General features: G+C 39.3%; 1 protein-coding gene across 1 annotated transcript in view; it reads right to left on the bottom strand.

The window, feature by feature from the left end:
• The window catches only part of DCC (DCC netrin 1 receptor), a 729,366-nt gene that overhangs the window by 130,643 nt on the left and 575,597 nt on the right, over positions 1–23,126 (bottom strand). The window contains exons 19-20 of the mRNA XM_087954238.1: positions 13,852–13,959; positions 5,451–5,645 (exon numbers count right to left, since the gene is read on the bottom strand). Of these exons, the coding sequence (XP_087810364.1) occupies positions 5,451–5,645; positions 13,852–13,959 (303 nt within the window). The remainder of the gene's footprint in view (positions 1–5,450; positions 5,646–13,851; positions 13,960–23,126) is intronic.

Consider the following 23,126-nt stretch of genomic DNA (forward strand, 5'->3'; position numbering starts at 1 on the left):
GGCTGATCGTTGTTTTACCCCCTAATTCCTTGAAGACAATATTTTCCCCACAATGTTCTGGAATGGCACTACACCATTATAAGGAAAATAAAAGAGTATCCGAGCTGCATTATAAAAGGGGAGGAAAGGAAATGAGATGATCTAAAAAAGAGCAACCATCAACTGCCAGCTTCCAAAGTAAGAAGTATCAGTGATAGATCATTACTTTAATCTAATGATTAAACAAATGATTACTCCCCTGTAACAGTTCTTTGAATGCCATCTGTGCTTCATTTATAACGGTGCAAAATCTACACGTGATGCACTAAAGCCACAAAGGGTACCAGTAGGTTCAGTGGTGGATTTCAAAATATTTTACTACCGGTTCTGTGGGGGCGCGTGGAGCATTTTAAAACAAGTAATTTTAAGCATGAAAACTTACCTTACCGTCAGCGCTGGTGTTACGAATATAAGTCACCTAACAGCTATTTGGGTTGGAAATATATAAACCAGGATAGACATTTTAATACTGTATCTTTAAGAAAATACTAAAACTGTAATTGGGTGTGGTTTCTCAAATGGCCATAAGATGGAGCCAGAAACCTGGGTTGTCTTAGTCTTAGTCTCAGAAGAGAGTGTGTCTCAGTGAGTCTCTGTTTCCTTCTGTTGGAGAGTATTGCCGTTCCTCCATTTTTCCTAATTGACTGTTATTCATGGATTTGATGTAAGCCTGATACTGAACTGTTTTTTGACACTGGACTTTGTTATTGGATTATCCCTGGACTAAAAACTGACTGATCTTCCCTGTGAATGACTCTGGACTGCCTATTTTGAACTTTGCTTAAACCTTTATGGAAAGTAAAAACCTACATTTACTGTACAGTGTATCTGTGTGTGGTGTGTGTATTATTCAAACACTACTCCCAAATACATCTCCCTGTATGCGCTCATTCTCCTAACAGGGATTTTCCTCAACAGCTGGTGAGTAAAACAGCTGAGGTGTGGCAATCTGCTCTGCCACACCTCTCAGCTCAGCTACAAATGAAGGAAATATAGGACAGGAAAGAGCGGAGGCAGGTGGGCGGGGCCAACTGCTGACTGGCGGTACCAGATTGCTAGAACCGGTGCAAACTGGCAGCATACCACCACTGAGTAGGTTGCTTATCTGTGTCTCTGATTCTACGTGTGATCATTTGTACATTGGCACACATGGTTTACATTAATGCATGTGATATTTGGTGATACAAGTGTAAATTGCATGAACATAAAGTGGAATGTGGTAAGTCTCTCAAGCAGGGATCCCTGAACCTTTCCTTACAACCCTATTGTTTCTCACCCATACCCACACACATACTTTCATGAGAGCTTTTTTCTGCCTTTTGCCACCATGCATTCTTTAAGAAGAAAAGTCCTCCCTGTATCTTTACTCAGAAGGAAAAGAGTGAAAAATCCCACTCTTGGTTGTCTTGTCCCTTCTGTAACTTAGCAGAGTATTTGTGGTATCAGAGATGGCTAAATTCCCAAGCAGGCTTAGGTTACAGATTGCAGAAAAAACACATGTTTTTATTATGTAAAACAAAGTTAAGGAATTAACCAAAGACAAAGAGAAAGGGAAAATATGCAGGCTTTACATCAGCAGCTAATCTTCATGGCAGGAATGCACATCTACCCAGCAAAACACAATACAGCAAGAATAAATAAGACTCAGAATATATTAGCACTCTCAGATCAATCCATCAGTCAGCTTTCTAAAAGGATCCAACTTCATAACTAGCTCTTTTGTTTCCCTGTGAATATTTTATTTTGATTTTCCACCCTTCTCCTTAGCTGGGACAGTTTTCTAACTCAGCTGAAATCATGCTAGAAGGATGTCTTTCCTTGTCTTTAACCCTACTAGAGAGAGACGAAAGATTCACATCAATGGTTCAGTACCTGAATTTTGTAGAGTTTGCTGATCTTTTACTACAATTTAGATGTATAGGTTTAGATTTGATTAACTCTTTAATGTTTAGAGACATTTAAAATCATTAAGAGTTGTTAACCTAATTTTATGAAGTTTCTTCTCCAGTAACACTGTAGTGCAAACCAGGGCACACAAACCTTCGCCAGACCAATTCTCGAATACAGCTCATCTGCCTGGAATCCACACTGTATAATGGACGTAAATACAATTCAGTGAGTCTAGAGATATTTCACAAGAAAAGTACTCCACTCCTCTGCTCGCAATAGAATATCTTATGCTACCAGGCTTGAAATTTTGGACCTGGACAACCTAGAACTACGCCACCTATGGTCTGATGTAAGCTTAGTATACAAAATTGTCTGCTACAACATCCTACCTGTCAATGACTACCTGTCAGACTACCTGTCAACAACTACCTGTCAATGACTACTTCAGCTTCAACCCCAATAATACACAGGCAAACAATAGATACAAACTCAAAGTAAACCGCTCCAAACTTGATTGCAGAAAATATGACTTCAACAACAGAGTGGTCAATGCCTGGATTCTGAGTGGGCACTACCTGATTCTGTTGTTACATCCTCAACCCCCCAAAACTTTAACCTTAAATTGTCTACCATGGACCTCACTAGATTCCTAAGAGATCTGTAAGGGGGCATGCATAAGCACACCAGCGTGCCTACCGTCCCTGTCCTACTGTTCCCATCTATTCATACTCATTTGTTATGTATATACTTACATCTGTTTCAGAGGTGATATTCAGCAGGTTCTGACCAGTTCTGGAGAACCGGTAGCAGAAATTTTGAGTAGTTCGGAGAACCAGCAAATACCACCTCTGACTGGAGATTTTACAGTATCCTTCCCCTGCCACGCCCACCAGGCCACGCCCACAGAACCAGTAGTAAAAAAATTGAATCCCACCACTGACCTGCTTATACTTATATGTTTATATGTTATGTTCATAGGGATAAGATTGTTTCAGAGAAAGAGAGAGAGAGGGAGAGAAAGAGTGGGAGAGAGATGGGGGGAGAGAGAGGGAGAGGGGAGAGGGAGAAGGAGAGGGAGAGGGGGAGAGAGAGAAAGAAAGAGACAGAGACAGAGATTTCTTCCATACAAACATGTCCAATTCTTGAAGGCTACCTTATGAAGTCTCTGAAGATCTCTTAGCAAGATTTCAGAAGTTGTTTGCCATTGCTTACTTCCTAGGGAGGATGTGGAGGGCCCAAGGTCTCAACCGGCTTTGGGTCTAACATGGGACTAAAACTTACAATCTCCTGATTTCTATCTGGTGTCTTAATCACTTCTCCTCACTATATATACATGCCACAAAAATGAGCTATAGTTCAAGTCCTTTCTACTGGTAAGACCTGTTTCCCATTATTTATCTTCTAAATGAAGGATTCCCGAAATGTATTCAAGGAACTTTATGCTCTATGGGATACAGTTTTAACTTAATATCTATAGATAAAATACTGCCCTAAAGATCTATAGTCAGCACACAGGACATAAATATTATTATTTTTTTGTAGAGAACAAAAAACTTTTAATGTCATTGAACTTTGGTGGCGCCATGAAACAATTCAACTGAACTTTTAATATTCCAGACAAAAAAGGATCTCCTCTACCCTGAAAAACTGAATCACAACAAATAAGCTAAAGCCTAGGTCAAAAACAGCAGTATCGGCGGGGTCTGTTGGTGCCCAGGTATTTGCTTGGATTGTGGTGTAGAGATTTTTTTGTTTGTGAGTGCAGGCTTCCAGATAATTGACAGTCTGGTGGAGTCATCTCTTCTATTCATACTATCAGGTCTTTTATCAATCTCTATGGCTTCTCTGATAATTCTGTAGCTGGGGTTTTCTATAGTAGCTGGGGTTTTGGTGTCATTGAAGTCAATGCTATGACCTGTGGCTTTCATGTGTTGGACTAATGAGGAAGAGTGTTCCAGCTTTCTTATTTCATTTTTGTGTTCGTCAAGGCGGGTACTTATCCTCCTATTGGTCTGTCCGATGTATGTGGCAGAGCATGATGTGCATGGTACTTCATATATGCCTTGATTTTCTAGGTCAATTTTATCTTTGGGGTTTCCTAGGATGGCTGCTATTTTTTTGTACGTTTTGAAGGCAATCTTGACGTGATGCCTGTGTAATATCTTACTGATTTTGTCTGTTTTACCTCTTAAGTAGGGCAGGACAGCTATTCCATAGGTCTGTTCATCTTCTAAGTCTCTATTCTCTCTCTCTCTCTCTCTCTCACACACACACACACACACACACACACACACACACACACATAGTGTCTCATACACACACACAAAATATATGGTGCAATATATAATATATACAATAAATACAATACACAATGTATTTTGTGAGTGTGTATTACTGTATATATTGCATATATATTGTATTGTATATATTGCATATATATTGTATTGTATACATATTGTATATTTATTGCAGGATGAAGGCGTCTTTTGCATGTTCCCAACCAATACGGTCCCGAGCTTTCTTTTACCAATTGGGCCCACAACACTTTCTGATGTTGTCAATCCATCTTGTTTTTGGTCTCTTTCTTTTCATCAAGTGGGATCCATTCTATGACTGCCTTGGTCCACCTGCCTTCAGTTCTTCTTGCTATGTGACCAATCTATTTCCATTTCAATTTCCATTTTGCTCTCTTGATGATATCATATACCTTCATTGGTTCTCAATTCCATGTGCAGGTCATCATATCTTATCCTGTAATGCTGAGCATGTATCTTTCTGTGGCTCTTTGCGCCACTTGTAGTTTTGTATCGATTGTGAGTTTAGCATCCATTTTTCATCAGCATATGTTAGTATAGATAGCACACACTGATCGAAAACTTTTCTCTTCAAGAATAAGGGGAAGTTGTTCTTGAAAATTATGCTTACAGTAGCTTGCTGAATGCCTGCCAACCACATTTAATGCACTGTTCAATTTCCTTTATTATATCATCTTCCATTGAGATCCATTGGCCAAGGTTTATGTAGTGGTCTACTACATCTAGTTCCCCCTCCCTCCCTCTCCTTCCTTTCTTCCTTCCTTCCTTCCTTCCTTCCTTTCTTCCTTTCTTTCTTGAATTTAGTAAATATAACCTGGCTCTCTTTCAGGTTTATTTGTAAGCCGATTTTTGTAGCTGTTCTGGGTCTTGTGAGAAGAGAACCATATCAACTGCAAATTTTAAGTGATTTAAATAGGCGCCATTGATTTTTACTCCATATTTTGCCCAGTCGTTTGCAAAATACTTCAAGTATTCATTCATACACACACACACCAAAAGTGGTATATATAGATTGATATACTGTATGTATAATACTATTATTCATTGATTTTATCTGGTTATAATCAACTACGCTAAACCATTTCGCAATTTTACCAGTAGGATCTTACAAGGCTTAGTTAATGTCAACACGGAAACATGAGTAATAGTTTACTATCTCCTAATCTTTTTCAACAATGTCAGCACAAATAAGGAGCAAGCCCAAACCTTTAAGAGTCCGGAAGAGAATAGGGTCAGAGAGCGGTCCAATTCCTTTGGCATTTCGAGCTTGTATTCTGAAGTAATATACTGTATCCAGATTCAGCTCCATAATTTGATGCGTAAGTCGGTCTCCACTGATGGTCTCCATGATCCAATCATCAATGGGGGAATTCTTTTCCAAGGTGTAGAACAGAATGTAAGCTGTAAAATATAGAAGCACATGCCATTCTTCTCTTTTTACTCACATCTTTGCATTTAGTAAGTAGAAATGTCAACGCTTGTACAGAGTCAGATCTAACCCAGTCTCAATAGTGTGAAAATTTCTTTTCAATTTTAACAGTGTTATAAATCGACTTACCATTAGTATTCTTTTACAAGTGTATCTGAAAGGGTATTTTTGTATGTGTGGAGTTGGTGCCTTGGAGTCAGTTTTAACTTCTGGCAACTCTACAGACTTAGCAACAGTTGTTTCTTTAAGTGGTTTGCCATTGTCTATATTCTAGGGACCAAAGAGTAGGACTGGCCTAAAGTCACCATTTGATTTTATGTCTAAGAGAGGACTAGAATTTGCAGTGTCCCTGGTTCTTGTCCAGTACCTTTAGACACTAAACCAAACTGGCTAAGATGTATTACTCAAGTGTAATTCACTGAAACTCCTCATCCATACATGCTACTCTTGGGCTGCAAATTGAACTATGTTAATTCCTGCTTGCTGAACTTGAAGCTTAATGTTAAATTCATAGATCTGAATCATGCAATTTTAGTTATCTTTATCCTTCCATCCATCATCTATCTAGACTGCTCAGGACTCAGAGTCCAAAAAGTGCAATGGAACTTACAGGAGAACAAATGCAGTAGCTTTTCTTGAGATAGTATGGCTGCTTTAGGGCATTACATTTGAACTCCAAAGCACCCTTTCAAGATTTAATCGAAAACCAATAAAATAATAATTATTGCAGCACTTCACATCTTATTTTATGATTAATAAAGCTCCTTAAATGAATACAGATGCAATTGAACTGAAAGTTGTCCTAGGCAGACAATGTCCCAGAAGTTCCTTGTATGAAGCAAGCACAGTGTGCTTTTTTGCATGACTGCTCCAATCCATCAGTCACAAAAAAGCAATCTTTTTGCAACTAGAAGCCACACATTGAGGAGAACTATCCGAGGGTTGTGGGACATGGACATTTTTCTGTAGGCTAGTTGTGTCAGCATTAAGTTAAATTAATTCTGTTATGTCTAGTAGAAATATGAGGGACTTAAACTCACATTTCCTTTCCCCTCCCCTCCCCATCCATTTAGTTCCTTTTCTTTCCCCTTTTCTCTTCCTTTCCCTTCCCCCCACTTCCCTTCCCTTCTCTTTCCTTTCTCTTCTTTTCTCTTCTCTTTCTCCTTTTATTTTCCCATTCCATCCCATCTCATCCCATGTTTGGCTGTCAAATTTTGATGACTTGAACTTAGGATTTTGTGGCTTGTAAAAATGGGTCAAAAGCTACAAATAATGCAACCCATAGCTTTCAAACTACCATATCTTTGTCTTACACAACATAACAAATTAAGTAGGCCAGGAGAAGGCATGGTGTTATGCATAAAAACTTCTACAAGCATCTAAAAATTCAACACATCCACAAGTATTTTTTCCATTTCACTTGGCGCCTGTCAGGTTAAGGTAGATGGATGGCCAAATCCTATTAGAAAGGTAATCATTGTCTTTGATATGGGTTATTCATGTGGAACAATGCACAGATGCCAGCATTTATGAAGACCTAAGGACCATCCCTTTGTATAGAAAAACGCACATGAATTTCCCACTAAGTAATTCTCTTGCCAAGTTGCTTGAGTGTACATGTTTCCTTTTTGAGATAAACCCTGCAAGGATCTTAGCCATTCATAAGAAACTGAAATACTCCCACATTTTATCTTATGGCTCCCTTGTTTTCAGCCTCTAACCATTCCACTCAGCTGTGAAATGAGAAGATTTGGGCAGCTGGATGTGGCAAGTCAATAGGGAAGAGTTGTATGGCATCCTGCTTACCTTTCAGCAACCTTTTAAAATTGTACCTTCAGTCAGAAACCACTTCAAAGAATGATAGCATGCATAAGTTTGTCAGACTTAGTATGATACTTCTTGTAGCAGTGTAGCATATCATTTTTATTTCATATGCACTTATATTTAAGGTAAGTCTGAATCTGTAAACAAATGTGTGTGAATGATAATGGTATGACAATCATGATCTAATATCAGCCTTAACTGATATTGGCAGTATTGGGTACTGCAACTTGAACTAACAGCTCTTCCATCTTCAAAAGGATCTTAAAAAAGAAAAGATGAGATGATATAATGGTATGCGGATAAGATCTTGGGAGACTGGGCAAAGAGATGCTGCCAAGGGAATGATCAGATAAGAGCACCCTTTGAATGGTATGGGAGTAGGAATGGATTTACAGAGGAGAAAAAAAAATTGCAGACCACAGGAACCAGGAGTAAGACCACACCTAGAGTACTGCATCCAGTTTTGGTCACCACATTATAAAAAAGTTGTTGAGGCTCTAGAAAAAGTACAGAGAAGAGCAACCAGGTTGATTAGAGGAGTAGAGACTAACACATATGAAAAACTGTTACAGGGATTGGGCTTGGCTAGTCTAGAGAAGAGAAGGACCAGGGGAGACAGGATAGCAGTCTTCCAATATTTGAGGGGCTGCTACAGAGGGGAAGGGGGGTCAAGCTATTTTCCAAAGCCAGACAAGGAATAATGGATGGAAACTGAACAAGGAGAGATTTAACCTGGAAATAAGGAGAAATTTCTGACAGCGAGAACAATCAACCAATGGAGCAGCTTGCCCTTGGAAGTTGTGTGAACATCATCACTTGAAATTTTCAAGAAGAACTTTCTCCCATCTGTCAGAAATGGTATAGGGTCTCCCGCTTGGGCGGGGCATTGGACTAGATGACCTACAAGGTCCCTTCCAACTCTGATTATCTGTTATCCTCAGGTGACCCTCAGGCCACAGATAAACCTCCAAGTGCTTCAACAACTCTATAAAAGGATGTAAATGACCAGCTGTCTGCAAGGAATATAAATCCTTCCATTCCCCACTATCCTGTCAGAGCTGAAAAAGCTTCTTGGAGGAGAAGTGAAATGTCTTCAAAAGAAAAGAACAACCAAGAAAGTCCAGTTGCCTCCTGAAAAAGCACCTTTGGGACAACCATGACCTGGATGACTGAGAATCTCTACAGACTTTCTGGATCAGATAAGAGACAACAGAGCCTGCAACTGGATAGTAGGTAGGGCAAAACTAAGATGATATCCTCCCTATATCCTGGGCTGTAAAGGAGATGGAGTGGGGGAAAGGACTGTCCTTTCAAACTTGGAAGATTCTGTCAATTAAACTTTATAATAAAGTATAATTAGCTCACCTGGTTGTGATTTCTATCTTGCAAGGGATCTTGAAAGTCTTAAAGTACAGTCCTCACACCTGTCTCCTTACAGCAGGGGTCTCCAAACTTGGCAACTTTAAGACTTGTGGACTTCAACTCCCAGAATTCCTCAGCCAGTTATGCTCCACAAGTCTTACAACTCTGCCTTACAGCCTAGGGAAGGTCTCTTTTGAGCCTCTTCCCTCACCCACTATCAAGTTGTGGTCTATGTTGCCTCTTATCTGATTGTTTCCTTGGTAGCATTTCTTTGTTCAGACTCCCAAGGTCCTTCTTATATACCATCAAGGTTGACCATTCTGATGTGTGGATTGATGCACAATTAACCCAAACCACAGGAACATCATTACTAATAAAGTTATTTCAATAAATGGGTGTTCTTGTATATATGGCCTGAAAATTCATCAACAGTATATACTGTAACATCTCTAAAAGTTCCAGAGTAAAAGAAGAACAAATTAGGTATAAATTAGGAAAGGTCCAGGACTGTATGGGTCAAGAAAGCCTTTATCTAACTATTACTGTAGGCTTTAATAAGACATAATAAGACATGAACTAAGAGTTTGACCATTTCAGTGATAAGAATTGTTGAAACTTTCCAAATGTCTAGAATTTAAAAATAGCAAGTTCCTGTGGTTTTATTAATAAAAGTCTTTAAAGGAAGTTTCTCACTGACAAATAATTGCATTGGTTTTTTTTATTTGTATGATTATAAATGTGGATAGTTTTATAAGTTGCAAAGTATTTCTCATAATAGAAATACTGTTGTCTCTTCATAGTCTACAGGGATCATTTAACTACATTATTAGATCTTTTTTTCTTTCTTTTTAAAAGCCTCATTCTATTTTTCATAGCAAATTAACATGACCCGTTCCTAATGGATATCCTAATTAGGCATAGTTTTTAATAGCAATGTTTTGTCAGCTAAGATCAGTCATTGTGTACCATTAATTAAATCCAGTCCTTTGTCAGTCAGTATTAAGGGTTTTGAGATGATCTGTGCTTTAGTTTCTTATTATCCAGTTTAAAAAAACCCACTAATAAATTCTATTATCATGTGTCAATCTGGACATCCTGTCATTATCTATATTATGTTTTATGTTATTGGCCAAACAACTTGCTTATTATGAGCTGTCCCTAATTGCTACCGAGTAACACTATCTACAGACCTTTGCTCTGAGGGGCTACATTATTTTACAGTGTAATCATTTTTTCTTCTAGAAAAAAAAAATGAAGGGCTTACTGTCCTCAACTCATGTTTATATGGAATTAATTACTAGAATATTTTTTTTTTTGCAAAACCCCCCTTCTGTGTAAAAACAAAAACAGCTGAGATAATATATTGCCCCAATGGCTATTTTTTGTAAAAGGGGATGCCATCTCTGCATTCCACAGAATTCTCCTGAATTTCTTAACAAGTATTATTTGATTGCAATTATTATTGCAACCCTCTTTTCTCTGGGGGTTGAAAGTGAAATACATAAAGGTCCTGCCTAGTTTCTGTCGTAATCTGGTGTAATTGGTTGGGTTGAGAGAAAACTACTGGCTGAAAGTCATTTAAAGAGTTTCTCCTTCAAAAAGAGGTCTTGACCCTGAGATTCCATAATCAAAGTCAACTTCAATGGGTATCAGTGGTATGTTTCTACATGATTGCTGAAGGTCAGCTCTGAATTCAATAAAATATAGTTAGCCCAGAGAGTGGAAAAGCTACACTGTGAATAGATGCAGGAACTTAAAGCCTATTGTGCTCTTTTGAACTGATGGCTTATGTCCATTTTCATTTCAGATCAAGTTCCTATATCAGCCCTAACCTGACCTGGGTGAAGCCATCTTGGCGCCTCAGTACTGCCACACTAGAGCTGAGGAGGGGGGAAATTAGAGATAGCTGAGGAGGGGGGAAATTAGAGATAGCTGGCCTTGTGTAGTCAAAATAAAATTCTTTCTGAAGACTTTCTCCTGGAAATCAAGGGCATTCTCACACCTGGCTTAAGGAAGGAGGAGTGATTTCACCAAACTAGTGGATGCTGCACTGATTGGGCCATGTGACTGATTGTTTGGGTTTGAGGGGAAAACTTTTACTTTTAATTAGGTGAAAACCAAGGGGCCTCTCAGAGTTGGTTTTCACCAGATACATGCCAATATGGTATTTCCAATAAAGCTTTTCTTTGAGGAATCCACCTGCCTCGCAGTTCTTGCTTGCAATGGATTTATTACTTGGAACCCTGACATCCTGCTCAATTGTCTTGAGTTAAGATGTCAAAGGTACTTCAAATGCTCTCTTTCTAAAGAAACTTCTGCTGTCAAAACCACATACTAGAGAACCAGTTTGGTTTAATGGTCAAGGCACCAGGCTACCAACCAGGAGACTGTGAGTTCTAGTTCTGCCTTAGGCATGAAAGCTGGCTGGGTGACATTGGGCCAGTCACTCCCTCAGCTCAACTCACCTCACAGAGTTGTTGGGGAAAATAGGAGGAAGGAATATTGGGTATGTTAGCCACCTTGAGTTATATATCAAAATAATAAAGGTGGGATAAAATAAACATTTCACTAGAGGGCAGAGACCTTTTACTTTGCATTCAGAGCCAGGGTGGTGCAATGGTTAGAATGCAGTCTTGCAGGCTACTTCTGCTGACTGCCGGCTGCTTGCAATTTGGCAGATCAAATCTTACCAGGCTCAAAGTTGACTCAGCATTCCATCATTCCCAGGGGGATAAAATGGGGATCCGGATTGTTGGGGGCAATATGCTGGCTCTGTAAACTGCTCAGAGAGGGCTGTAAAAGCACTCTGAAGAGGTATATAACTGTAAGTGCTATTGCTATTCAATTTGTCTAATCTTTCATTGTAAAACTACCAATGTAATAAGCTTGGTTTAACTTTTAGGATCCAGACTTTTCCAGAGAACTGGTTTGAAGGTAACTAAACTAAATGAAATATCATGAAAACTCCAAACTCGAATGCAGCCACCTGCCATGCTTGATGATCAGCTTGTTATTCTTTCTATCTATTTTCTGCACCATCTGTATCAAACTTAAAAAGAAGGGCATCTAACTATAAATAGATCACCACTTATTGCTGGCTCAGTAGATCCCAAAGAAAGATGACTCAACTCATTGTTAACACTAAGTATAAGAAATTATTTAAATGAGGCTTGGAAGCATTTACCCCCAGATTCTGCTGGCTAAGGTTTATTTTTAAGAATACGGTGATCTAAATATGTAGCAGCCCCGTGCTTCTTAATTATGGCTTTGCAAGAAGTTAAAAACTTGTTCTACAGTGAACTTAAATCAGCTCTAAATGGTATGTAGCATAGAAAGTGATGAGCGCTGAAACGTCAAATACGTTTTTGCAACCGATTATCATTAATGAAATAAAATTCCAGATGTTTGAAATGTCCATTTTTGAAAAAAACAAAAAACAGATGCACACTACTGGTGAGACTTAAAATAGGACTGGTGAGACTTAAAATAGGAAACAGAGAGAACTTTTAGACTTAAAGTATGTGAGGGGTATCAGTGAGTTCACCAGAAAACCATAAACCATCTGAAAACTTAGAGCTTTATAAAATTAGAGTCGAGTATATTTCTACATTAATGAGGATACTGCTAAAAGCTCTGTAGTTAAAGTGCTAAGAATTAACAGCTCGTATGAAAGACGTGGCTTTTTTCCTTATTTATTTTTCCTGAATTGCACAGTGATACCACATGCACCTCTGTTGTAATGGATTTGTGGATATTACAGCCCCTAATCAATCCAAAAATCAATCAATTGGAACAGCCTCCCAGCTGAGATTGGTGGGATCTCTACCCTTAGCCTTCTGGAGGGTTGTGAAGATTGGGCTGTCAAGCACAGGAAATCGGGAGCCAAGGCAGTTCAATGAATACGGGTTTATTGCATGCTAACACTCTCTACAGGAATCTGAACTACTACTGGTCAAAGCAAATTGGTGGTAGATAAGAGTCAACAGAATTCAAGGAGGGCTGGACTTAGATCCCTTGTGGCCGTGAAGAAATTTAGAGACTGATACACTTGACCCCTCCCTTAAGCTCAGCCTGGTCATCTACTACATCAGCTCTTCCTTCAAACATTGCACTAGGATGGAGGTTGAACTGTAAGGATGTTTGATCTAGCAACTGGGGATGGAGGGGGGAAGTGTGATAGAATTTGCATATGTAGGAGGGGGAGAGTTTGGCAACATAGTTTTCCCAGAAAAAGTCCCAGATTAAGAGACTGTCCTGAGCTGGAAGTGGGGAAGATGAAGAAGTTTATCCTAAAATTTCTCAGGATATATCCATTAAGGTAGACAATTATAGCTTTAGTCTGGCAAGATTCTGTCCATGAGGTACAAGCAAATAAAGGATTGAACTTGATTGGATTTCACTGGGTCATCTCTGGCCCTGACTGGAAGGGACTTTTGTTTTTAACTAATTTTTTTTAAATGGATTGCCGTAACTCCCCTAAAGCTAGGCAGCCATATAAGTCCTGTAAATAAATAAATAGGCAAAAGGTAATTTGCCACTGGTATCTAGGGACAGCAGTAGTAGATCTTTTGCCCCGTACAGCTATTTACAAACAGCAGCTTTTTTTTCTTCTTCTCCTCCCATTTTAAAAACTCCTTTGGGAAATATTAGCCAATATTTTGTGCCTGGTATTTTTGTCCTAGTTTCAGGTAGGAGAATCCAATAATTCCAGATGAATTTCACTATAGATCCCACTGAGAGTATTGTTTGTTTGTATGTTTGTTTTCTGGCAATTCTATCATGGGAAGTAAATATTTCTCTTTCCTGGCTCTCTTTCAAAAAATACAGAAGGCTGAGGTTCTTGGGTTATTTTTTTTTTATCACCTTCCCTTTTCACCTAGTGAGTTTATATGGTCATTCCCAGGAAGAGTTGTGGTACAGACCTTTTAAACCCCATGCCTTTCTGTGTCATCTGCTGAGAAGGAGAGAAGATACAAAGCTCAAGAGACTTACCAGTAATTTTCCCATTGGCTTCTAACGGAGGTTGCCAGCTGACAATTACAGCTCGAGGTTTTCCTTCACGGGTAATGACTGTCAAATCCTTGGGAGCAGAGGTCGGGGCTTACAGAAAGACACAAGCCCAGAAGAGGGGGAGGGAAACACAGAAGAGGACACATTAATACAATAACGATTCAATCTACCACACCATGAAGTGTTGTACAAACTAGACATTCTTGCTAATAAAGACATTCTTAAGCAAGGACAACGCAGAAGCTGTTAACATATTCGCAACTTTGGAAACTTGTGTTCTAGCCTAGAGGTAGTCCTTGACTTATGACCACAATGGGGACTGGTATTTCCTTCACTAAGCGATGTGGTTGTTAGTGAGTTGCATCCAATTTTATGACCCATTTTGCTGTGGTTGTTAAGAGAATCATGCAGTCATTAACTTAATCCGGCTTTCCCATTGATTTGTTGGAAGCCCTCAGAGAAGATCATAAAGGGTGATCACATGACCAAGTTGCCAATTTTAATTATGTGACCATAGGGACATTGTGATGATCGTAAGTGTAAGGACTTATCTCAAGACTTAAAATGGACACCTAACATCAAAAACATCATCAAAAAAGCACAACGAAGAATGTTCTTTCTGTGTCAACTCAGAAAGCTCAAACTGCCCAAGGAGCTGCTGATACAGTTCTACAGAGGAATGATTGAGTCTGTCATCTGCACCTCTATAACTGTCTGGTTTGGTTCTGCAACCCAACAGGACAGACACAGACTTCAGAGGATAATTAGGATGGCAGAAAAAATAATTACTACCAACCTACCTTCCATCAAGGACCTGTATACTGCACGAGTCAAAAAGAGGGCTGTGAAAATATCTACAGACCCCTCATATCCCAGACATAAACTGTTTCAACTCCTACCCTCAACATGATGCTATAGGGCACTGCATGTCAGAATAACTAGGCACAAGGACAGTTTCCCCCTCCCCATGCCCTCACTCTGCTAAACAACTAATTCCCACAACAGTGTCAAACTATTTACTAAGACTATATTACTATTCTTCTTCTAATTCTTCCTATTACCTATCTCCTCCCACTTATGACTACAACCTTGTTGCTTGTATCTTTATGATTTATATTGTTTTATTTGTTTCCTAGTATGATTTGATTGCTTATTTAGTAACCTATGACTATCATTAAGTGTTGTATCTTATGATTTATGATGAATGCAATTTTTTCTTTTTATGTACACTGAGAGCATATGCACCAAAGTCAAATTCCTTATGTGTCCAATCACACTTGGCCAATAAAGAATTATTCTATTCTATTCTATTCTATTCTATTCTATTCTATTCTATTCTATTCTATTCTGTTCTGTTCTGTTCTGTTCTGTTCTGTTCTGTTCTGTTCTGTTCTAATAACTGTTGTAACTTTGAACAGTAATGAAATGAATGGTTGTAATTCAAGGAATGCCTTACATATAAACCCAAAGATCTTTGTGCTTGGTTATTGACAGACAAGACACGCTGAGCAGATGAGAGACACATCTATATATATTATATATCATTGGTTCCTTTCTTTAATCTCTATTATTATACAAGATTCTCAAAGTTGGCTTGAAACATATTTAAAGAGTGCTTATCAAAGATTTGTCAATGGACTAAAAAGATCCAATGACTGTGTTATTCCAGTCCTATGCCCTGGACATATATGCATTTTTTATTAACTACTAGGATGAAGAGCTGGAGAAAACACTGATCAGATCTGAAGATGACATGAAACTGAATGAGGCAGCTAATAGCTCAGAAATCACTAATATTTTTTTTCTCTTTAGCTTAGAAAAATGACAATGAAGTTTGGGTCTCTGGAGCCCAGAACACTACTAGTTTTTTTCATTAGACTAGACATTCCAGTAATCTCCTCAGTTATGTCAAGATGCCTTTACCATTTATCTTTTCTTCCATTTTCCTTAACTTTGTTAAATGTTGACATTGTTTACCCTACCATTCAACTTGGTGTAAATCTGTTTATCTCCTAACATATACATTTGTTTTCAAGTACGATTTCATACCATTTCAGCACCAACCTGTTTTATGAACTTCTAAGCTTTTCCCTGTATTCATTTTACAAGCACCTCCTTGTTTTTTATAAATGATATTTGTATAAATAATTTTCTCCAAACTAGGCATTCATGTTCCTATATCCACAGAAGGATGATATTGCAAAACAACAACAACAACAACAACTGGAGCAGCGCAAAACTCTCAACATTTTATATACTTATATATGAATTTTATCAACAGAGATATAAATTTGATTAATTCATACATTTCAAAAGGAAATGTTGCCTTCAGCTGAACTCCACATTTCAACAACCTGGTCTTAAGGAGCTCACATGATAAACACAAAGAGAAATTTTGCATGTTGACAAAATAAGCTGCTAGGTCAAAGCACCCTGAGGGCTAAACCTAAATTAATAATACATTTGGAAATATTTTTTTAGCAGTTAAAATTTTCCTCCATGTACCAGCCTTTTATTATTTGTCAAGCAAGTATTAGATAACAGGTATAAGTATAAACATGGTTATGAATACATGAAATGGATACAAGTAGAAAAAAAGAAATAATAGGACAGGGATGGTAGGCACATTGATGTGCTTATGCACGCCCCCTACAGATCTCTTAGGAAAGGGGTGAGGTCAATAGTAGAAGTTTAAGGTTAAAGTTTTTGGGGTTTGGGGAAGAAACCACAGAGTCAAGTAGAGTATTCCAGACATTGACCACTCTGTTGCTGAAGTCGTATTTCCTGCAATCAAGTTTGGTGCAGTTTACCTTGAGCTTGTATCTCTTGTGTGCTCTTGTATTGTTGTGATTGAAGCTGAAGTATTCTTGACAGGTAGGACATTGCAATAGATAATTTTATGTACTATACTTAGATTGGACGGAATGCGGCGTAGTTCTAGGTTGTCTAGGTCTAAAATTTCAAGTCTGGTGGCATTTTAACCAGTGTTAACATTTTCCTCCGTGTATCAGCCTTCTTCGTTCTCTTTGCAGAGTATACTTCCACTTAATGTTTGCAAATAGAGAAACTTCACTGTTAGATAAGATCTTGATGAGAGCAGAAGTATCCACAGAGGATAGAAAAAGTCAAGGGGGGATCATTTGAAGCTCCACCCATTTTGACATGTGTTGTGGACCTCTGTGGGAATTGCTATCTGTTTCCTCGCGCGCGTGCAAGGACAACGGGCCTTCTGGTAGTTGTTTGTAACACGAGGCGAGGGACAAGGTCGAAATGTTGCCACTTCTTACCCAGAATTGTAGCAAACTTAAACTTTACAGCTTTGTATTCTCATATGGTATTTTGTGTGATGTAATGAGTTTGTAACAACACACTAACAAAAAATTGCAAACGTTAACAAAGATTGCTTCTAATAAAAGAGGGTGTCAGAGCTTGCCCTGGGCTCTCATCCCGATTTGGCTTCAAGACGACTGCCTCAGTGTCTTCATTCATGAGAGACCACCATAACTGGTGACCCCGACGTGATCATCTGCGAGGTGGTACGTCTTTGGACCATCCATACTCATCGGCTGGCATAGCCTTGGTATACCTCATCCCTGATTCGATCGCAGGCGATCGCGTGGATCCTCGTGAGTATGGGTGGAGGATTCTCTCGGGACCAGAAATTGCACATTGAGGAACTAAGAGAATCAACCAAACGAAATTTTTTCCTTTTTAAAAGAGGGGCTCTCTTGAAAAACCCCTCAGTAAAGCCTCTTTAGACACTTCCGAAATGATGGCTGCAGCTATCACCAGAGGTAATAAACCATCTGGTAATTGTTACAATTGTGGGAAGCCTGGTCATTTTAAATCACAATGTCGAGCCCGGCGGGGGCAGCAAAGCCCTCCGCCAGCAGAGATGCTTCGACAGCAGAGGGGCCGCAGCTAGCCCCTCTCCCAAGGCTGCCCATATACCATCCACTGTGTATGAATTATCAATGGCAGAAGATGTGTTCATATCCTTTCCCCATCTCTGTCAGCACACAGCTTCCTCCTTCTGCCTCCTTCTTCTCCGATAAAACTGCTCTTACAATCTCACCCTCATGCCCTTCTCAAAGGAATCTCTGTGGTTCCCGATCTGCTCTATCCTTCCTCAAAACTCTCAGCCTCTCTCTCTCTCTCTCTTTTTTAACAAACTTTGTTAATTTTTAAAGACATGCAGAACATGGATACACAGAAACACAAAACATAAAAGCATAAAAATCTCTTTTCTGAAAGTTGCTTAGTCTTGGGTCAAAACTCTTGGTACAGACACAGATTCAGATTCGTGTTCATTTTGCATACCATTGGCATTTTGCATACCATTGGCATTTTGCATACCATTGGCATTTTGCATACCATTGGCATCTTATTGGCATTTTCAATTTTCTACATAGCTTCTCCTCTCTTTTGAATTTTCTCGGTTTTATTTTGTTTATCTCCTCTCAATTCGAATCATAGTTTGTTATTCTTTGTTCTATTTCCAGCTATCCATTTGTCTTTCTTTCTTTGAAGAAAAACTTCTCCTGTGCACTGAATGGAGTGTGATGCCTTTAACTCTTTCCCCTATATTTGTAATACTTAATATAGAACACATAATTTGCACTGGGATTCTATCTGGTGCATTCTGAAATTGTGCAGTATTGTTATTCATTAGTGTTGCTGTTCATTTGTGTCTTGAACATTTGGTGCATTGCTTTTCAGTTAAACCACATCACATATTATTGATCATTATTTCATTGCAGTGTTCCCCCTTCTCCTACTTCAGATCTCTCATTTCACAAAAAGTTTCGCTGGGATAACATAGTCTAATCATTGATGTTGACAATCATTTATGTCTTAAACATTTTACCCCTTTCGGTTAGATATCATGCCTTTGTGGGAACACTTATGCTTTCGGGATTGTTTCCCCCCATCCCATGTCTTAAATCATTGTTTCATTACAGTACTCTCCTTTTCTTGGCAAAGGTTTCACTAGATTATACTGAGTGTTTTGTCACATTTTTGAATTGCATGTTGTTTCCAGTTTTCTATGGTTATTTCTGGATGCAGGTGTAGAAGTGCGGTCCTGTGTGCCTTTCTGAAATCCCTTTTTCAGTGGAATTTGTCTATTATCTCTGGAGAACTTTTGCTTAAGGCCTCTCATCTCTTCCTTTCTCCCTTGCTTCTTCTTGTAAATATTGGAAAAGAGTGCCTAGGACACCTTTCCCTTCTTGCTTTTCTTTTTTAAAAATTTTGATATACAAGTTTCAGTCCATCCACACGTGATGCCATTGTGTAGACATCCCTTGTACAATTACAACAATATTTAGGGGCTATTAATTGGACCCGTCCCTATTTTGGCATCACTACACACATGCTCAACCCCGTTTGATGTGTTAAAGGGAGGAACCACTCCAGGGATAAAATTACCATTACAGATCATCAATTAAAAATCACCCAGGACATACAGCACATTATGCAGAAAAGGTGGGTCAACCGATGTCACAACAATGCTCCTATTTCCTTAATCTTGCTCAATACACCCCCTCCTTACCTACTGCTGTATTAACCCAAAAGTCTCAGCACACTAGCAACCTCCTTATCTTAGAATGGATACATCTTCCTCAACACTCCTAAAAAATCTCTTAGTCTGTTAAAACTGGTTGTTGAAAATGCAAATGAGGATTGTAAGAGGATTCTGCAGCCTCTATCTGCCCGAGGGGGCTTCCCTCTCGGACTATCTAAAGGCTTGCAGAATCGTGGGAACTGAGGACCATGATTGTTTGTTGCAAGTAGATCTGATGACAAAGGTGAGGGAGTATCTGGAAGAAACTCCTTTGAAGGAAGGAGAGAGATGGTTTGTGGATGGATCAAGCAGGGTTGAGGAAGGAAAGAGGAAATCAGGATTTGCAGTCATGATAGGAGCAGGGAGGTCATAAAAGGCTCCCTCCCTTCCTTCATGGTCTGCGCAGAAATGTGAGTTGTTAGGATTGGAAATCTGAGGAAAAAGAGAAAGATGAGTTGGGAAACTGAGAAGGAGTGAAGGTGGTTTCTGTGAATGCAAAGTATGTTTGAAAGTAAACAAGAAAGTAGCAAGGAAAAAGAAATGGGAGGGCAACCCTGATGGGCTGGCCTTTCCAGAGAACACAGATTGATTTCATCAAGTACTAACTCCATACGCATAAAATGCTTTCAACTACTGCCTATCCTTCACTTCAGTCTCTGTCTTTAAAAATCTTCTCTCTCTTTTTGTTACATTGCAACACCTTTGTTGCACAGCACCAGCACCCGCTCTTTGTAGCACACATTCGCAGCCACCAACCCTTCCCAGGAATTCTCCAGGAAGGCAATGATATGGCTGATGCGGCAGCTGCAGCTGCAACCGCAGACAGCGCCATCTCTTGCATGATTCTTTCACAACAAACACTCTGGGACAGTCATAGTTATTTTCATCAAAATAAAAAGCCTTGGCCAGACAGTTTAAATTCAAATTTAAAAATATCACAGGGTTGCCAGGACTCCAGAATGCATTGAATGTTTGCTTGTTTACTCTTAACTTCCTCAATGAGTCCGGATCCCCCCATGCACAGCAGCATCACGTCATTTCGCTTCTTCGCCTCATCCTGAACCCAGACCAACGGTATCAGCTTCCAGATCCTCAGTGGAAAGGTCCTGCTGAACTTATAACCTGGGGACGAGGGTACGCTGACAACAACAACACCATCCGGGTCCCTGGACGACACGTAAGGCCTTTTCTACCCAAACCAGCCTTGCCTACATCAGCATCATGAAGCTGCCCGCTGCATTCATCATTTGCTTCTGGGTTTCCACATCGTTCCTGCCAATACGACAGCCACCCCATCCTCCTGTGATGCCTGCATCAAAACTACTCGCAGCGGAACGAAGACCCAGTCCACCCTGATCTATCATACTTTGAAGCCTGAATGCAACTCCACAACGGTCTCCCCTTGTCTGCATAACAACACTCAATATGCATGATGCTACATCAAACAAGGTATCCAATGCTACGAACCAAAGGCTGTGGGGCCCATCACCGCCTCACTGTATGTCTATGCCTACAAAGGAGGATCCAGCTCTGACCTTGCCTCAATGTTCTCAACCAGTCAAGCAAAAATGGGTACATTACCCATAATGTCACTCGGGGGTTACCAACACTTCTGTGTGTTTTGATGCTTGTTTTGCCATCAACAAAGGCCAAGGTCCTAACGACGCTGCAGGAGTCACCTGCAGCTCACACAGCTGGCAAAGATCTTATCTACAGGAAAAGAAATATCTCTTCCAAAAGGTCTCTCGGGACTAATGTGGGGGCCACCACTGTTTACAACTACTGATACACCCCACCTATTGACTCTGCTCAAGTAAGAGGCCCTCAAAATATTAATATCACTGTTAAATCAAGCTCTACTTCATGTACCACTAACAAATGTAATCCTATTTGCTTGTACACTCACTTACCTGAAACAAGGGGTACCATACCCCCACATATATATGCTCAATAGAATTATAAGGTTGCAAGCTGTATTAGAAATTATAACCAATGAAACTGCTCTTGCTTTGAAAACATTAGCTAAAGAAAGTGCATTGTCTAGAACATATATCATGCAAAATCGTTTGCGTTAGATTATCTTCTTGCCAAAGAAGGAAGAGTGTGCGGAAAATTTAACCTTTGTATTGAAATAGATGATAGTGGAAAAGTTATTCAACAAATCACTGATAGAATGATCAAGATTGCGCATGTACCTGTACAAACATGGAATAGTCTTGATTTTAGAGACATGTTTGGATCCTGGTTCCCAAAATTACCTAGTTTGCAAGCTACTGTAGCGCTTATTGGTATGATTGCTGCAGGATGTATTATATTGCCTTGTGTATTACCTATCTTTGTACGCACTATTTCTAACAGTTTATCCCTTTTGGCTGAGAAAAAAGCCACTGCACAGGTAATGGCTCTCTGGAATCAACAAATAACTAACCACTGCCATCCGAAGAAGAGATGGGAGAGCCAACCTGTGATGACCCAGACGAGGACAAGATGTTTGTGATGGTCGAAGAAGTCACGAACGCCATGGATAACATCAGCATACACAGCACTCTTGCCTACGCGCCTAACAAAGGCTGCTGTTGGAACTAAAACACTCCCTGTCTTTTAAAAAAAGAAAAACAGAGGAGATGTGGGAATTGCTATCTGTTTCTGCACGCGTGCAAGGACAACGGGCCTTCTGGTAGTTGTTTGTAACACGAGGCGAGGACAAGGTCGAAATGTTGCCACTTCTTACCCAGAATTGTAGCAAACTTAAACTTTACAGCTTTGTATTCTCATATGGTATTTTGTGTGATGTAATGAGTTTGTAACAACACACTAACAAAAATTGCAAACGTTAACAAAGATTGCTTCTAATAAAAGAGGGTGTCAGAGCTTGCCCTGGGCTCTCATCCCGATTTGGCTTCAAGACGACTGCCTCAGTGTCTTCATTCATGAGAGACCACCATAGACCTCTGCTTGTTGACCTCCCTGAATAAAATTACTTGCTATCCTGTGACTATGATAATGTGACTCTTGACAGTCTTCCCATCCTCAATATTAGTAGTTTTGTAGAATATTTTGTAACAAAGACAGCTGTCATCCTAACTGAAAAAAAATCCAACTGAGGGGTTAATGTCTCTAGCATTCCTTTGTAGATTTCAGGTTGCTAGTTTTAGTGGGATGGACTTGATACAAAGAGATAGCCATGCATTAGGTGAATTTACTAAGCAGAAATGATGACTATAACCCCATCTACTATACATCCCATGAATAGTAAATTTAGAAATAATTAAACATCTGTAGCTTTAGAGTTAACACATGATCAATAGTTTGGGTATAAGAATACAAATAAATTTGGGGTTAGAGTTGAAGAATAGCCAATCACTCTTATTTTTAGAATGATTCCATGCTTTCTTCCTCAAAATCACCATGTTTGCACACATTTCAAATCTTTTTAAAGGTAAAGAAAGCATAACGTGATATGATATTTGGAAATGGCTTAAATGACAGTGGTTTGAAACAAATACATAAATTAAGTGTTGCCTGATACTTGTAGACTTGGTCACATATTTAAAGCCTGTGATAACTTTACATAAGAAAAAAAAAAAAAAAACACTGAAGAAAATGAGTCTTTACGAGTTTGAAAACAGACCCTTAATTCTCCTTATAAATATTAGTATAGTATGCTGACTTCAACTCCATTAGCAATTATTAA

This window comes from Notechis scutatus, chromosome 2 (assembly GCF_049901735.1).
Source record: "Notechis scutatus isolate UNSWTSFEM ecotype Mainland chromosome 2, rNotScu1.2, whole genome shotgun sequence".
Classification (NCBI taxonomy): domain Eukaryota; kingdom Metazoa; phylum Chordata; class Lepidosauria; order Squamata; family Elapidae; genus Notechis; species Notechis scutatus.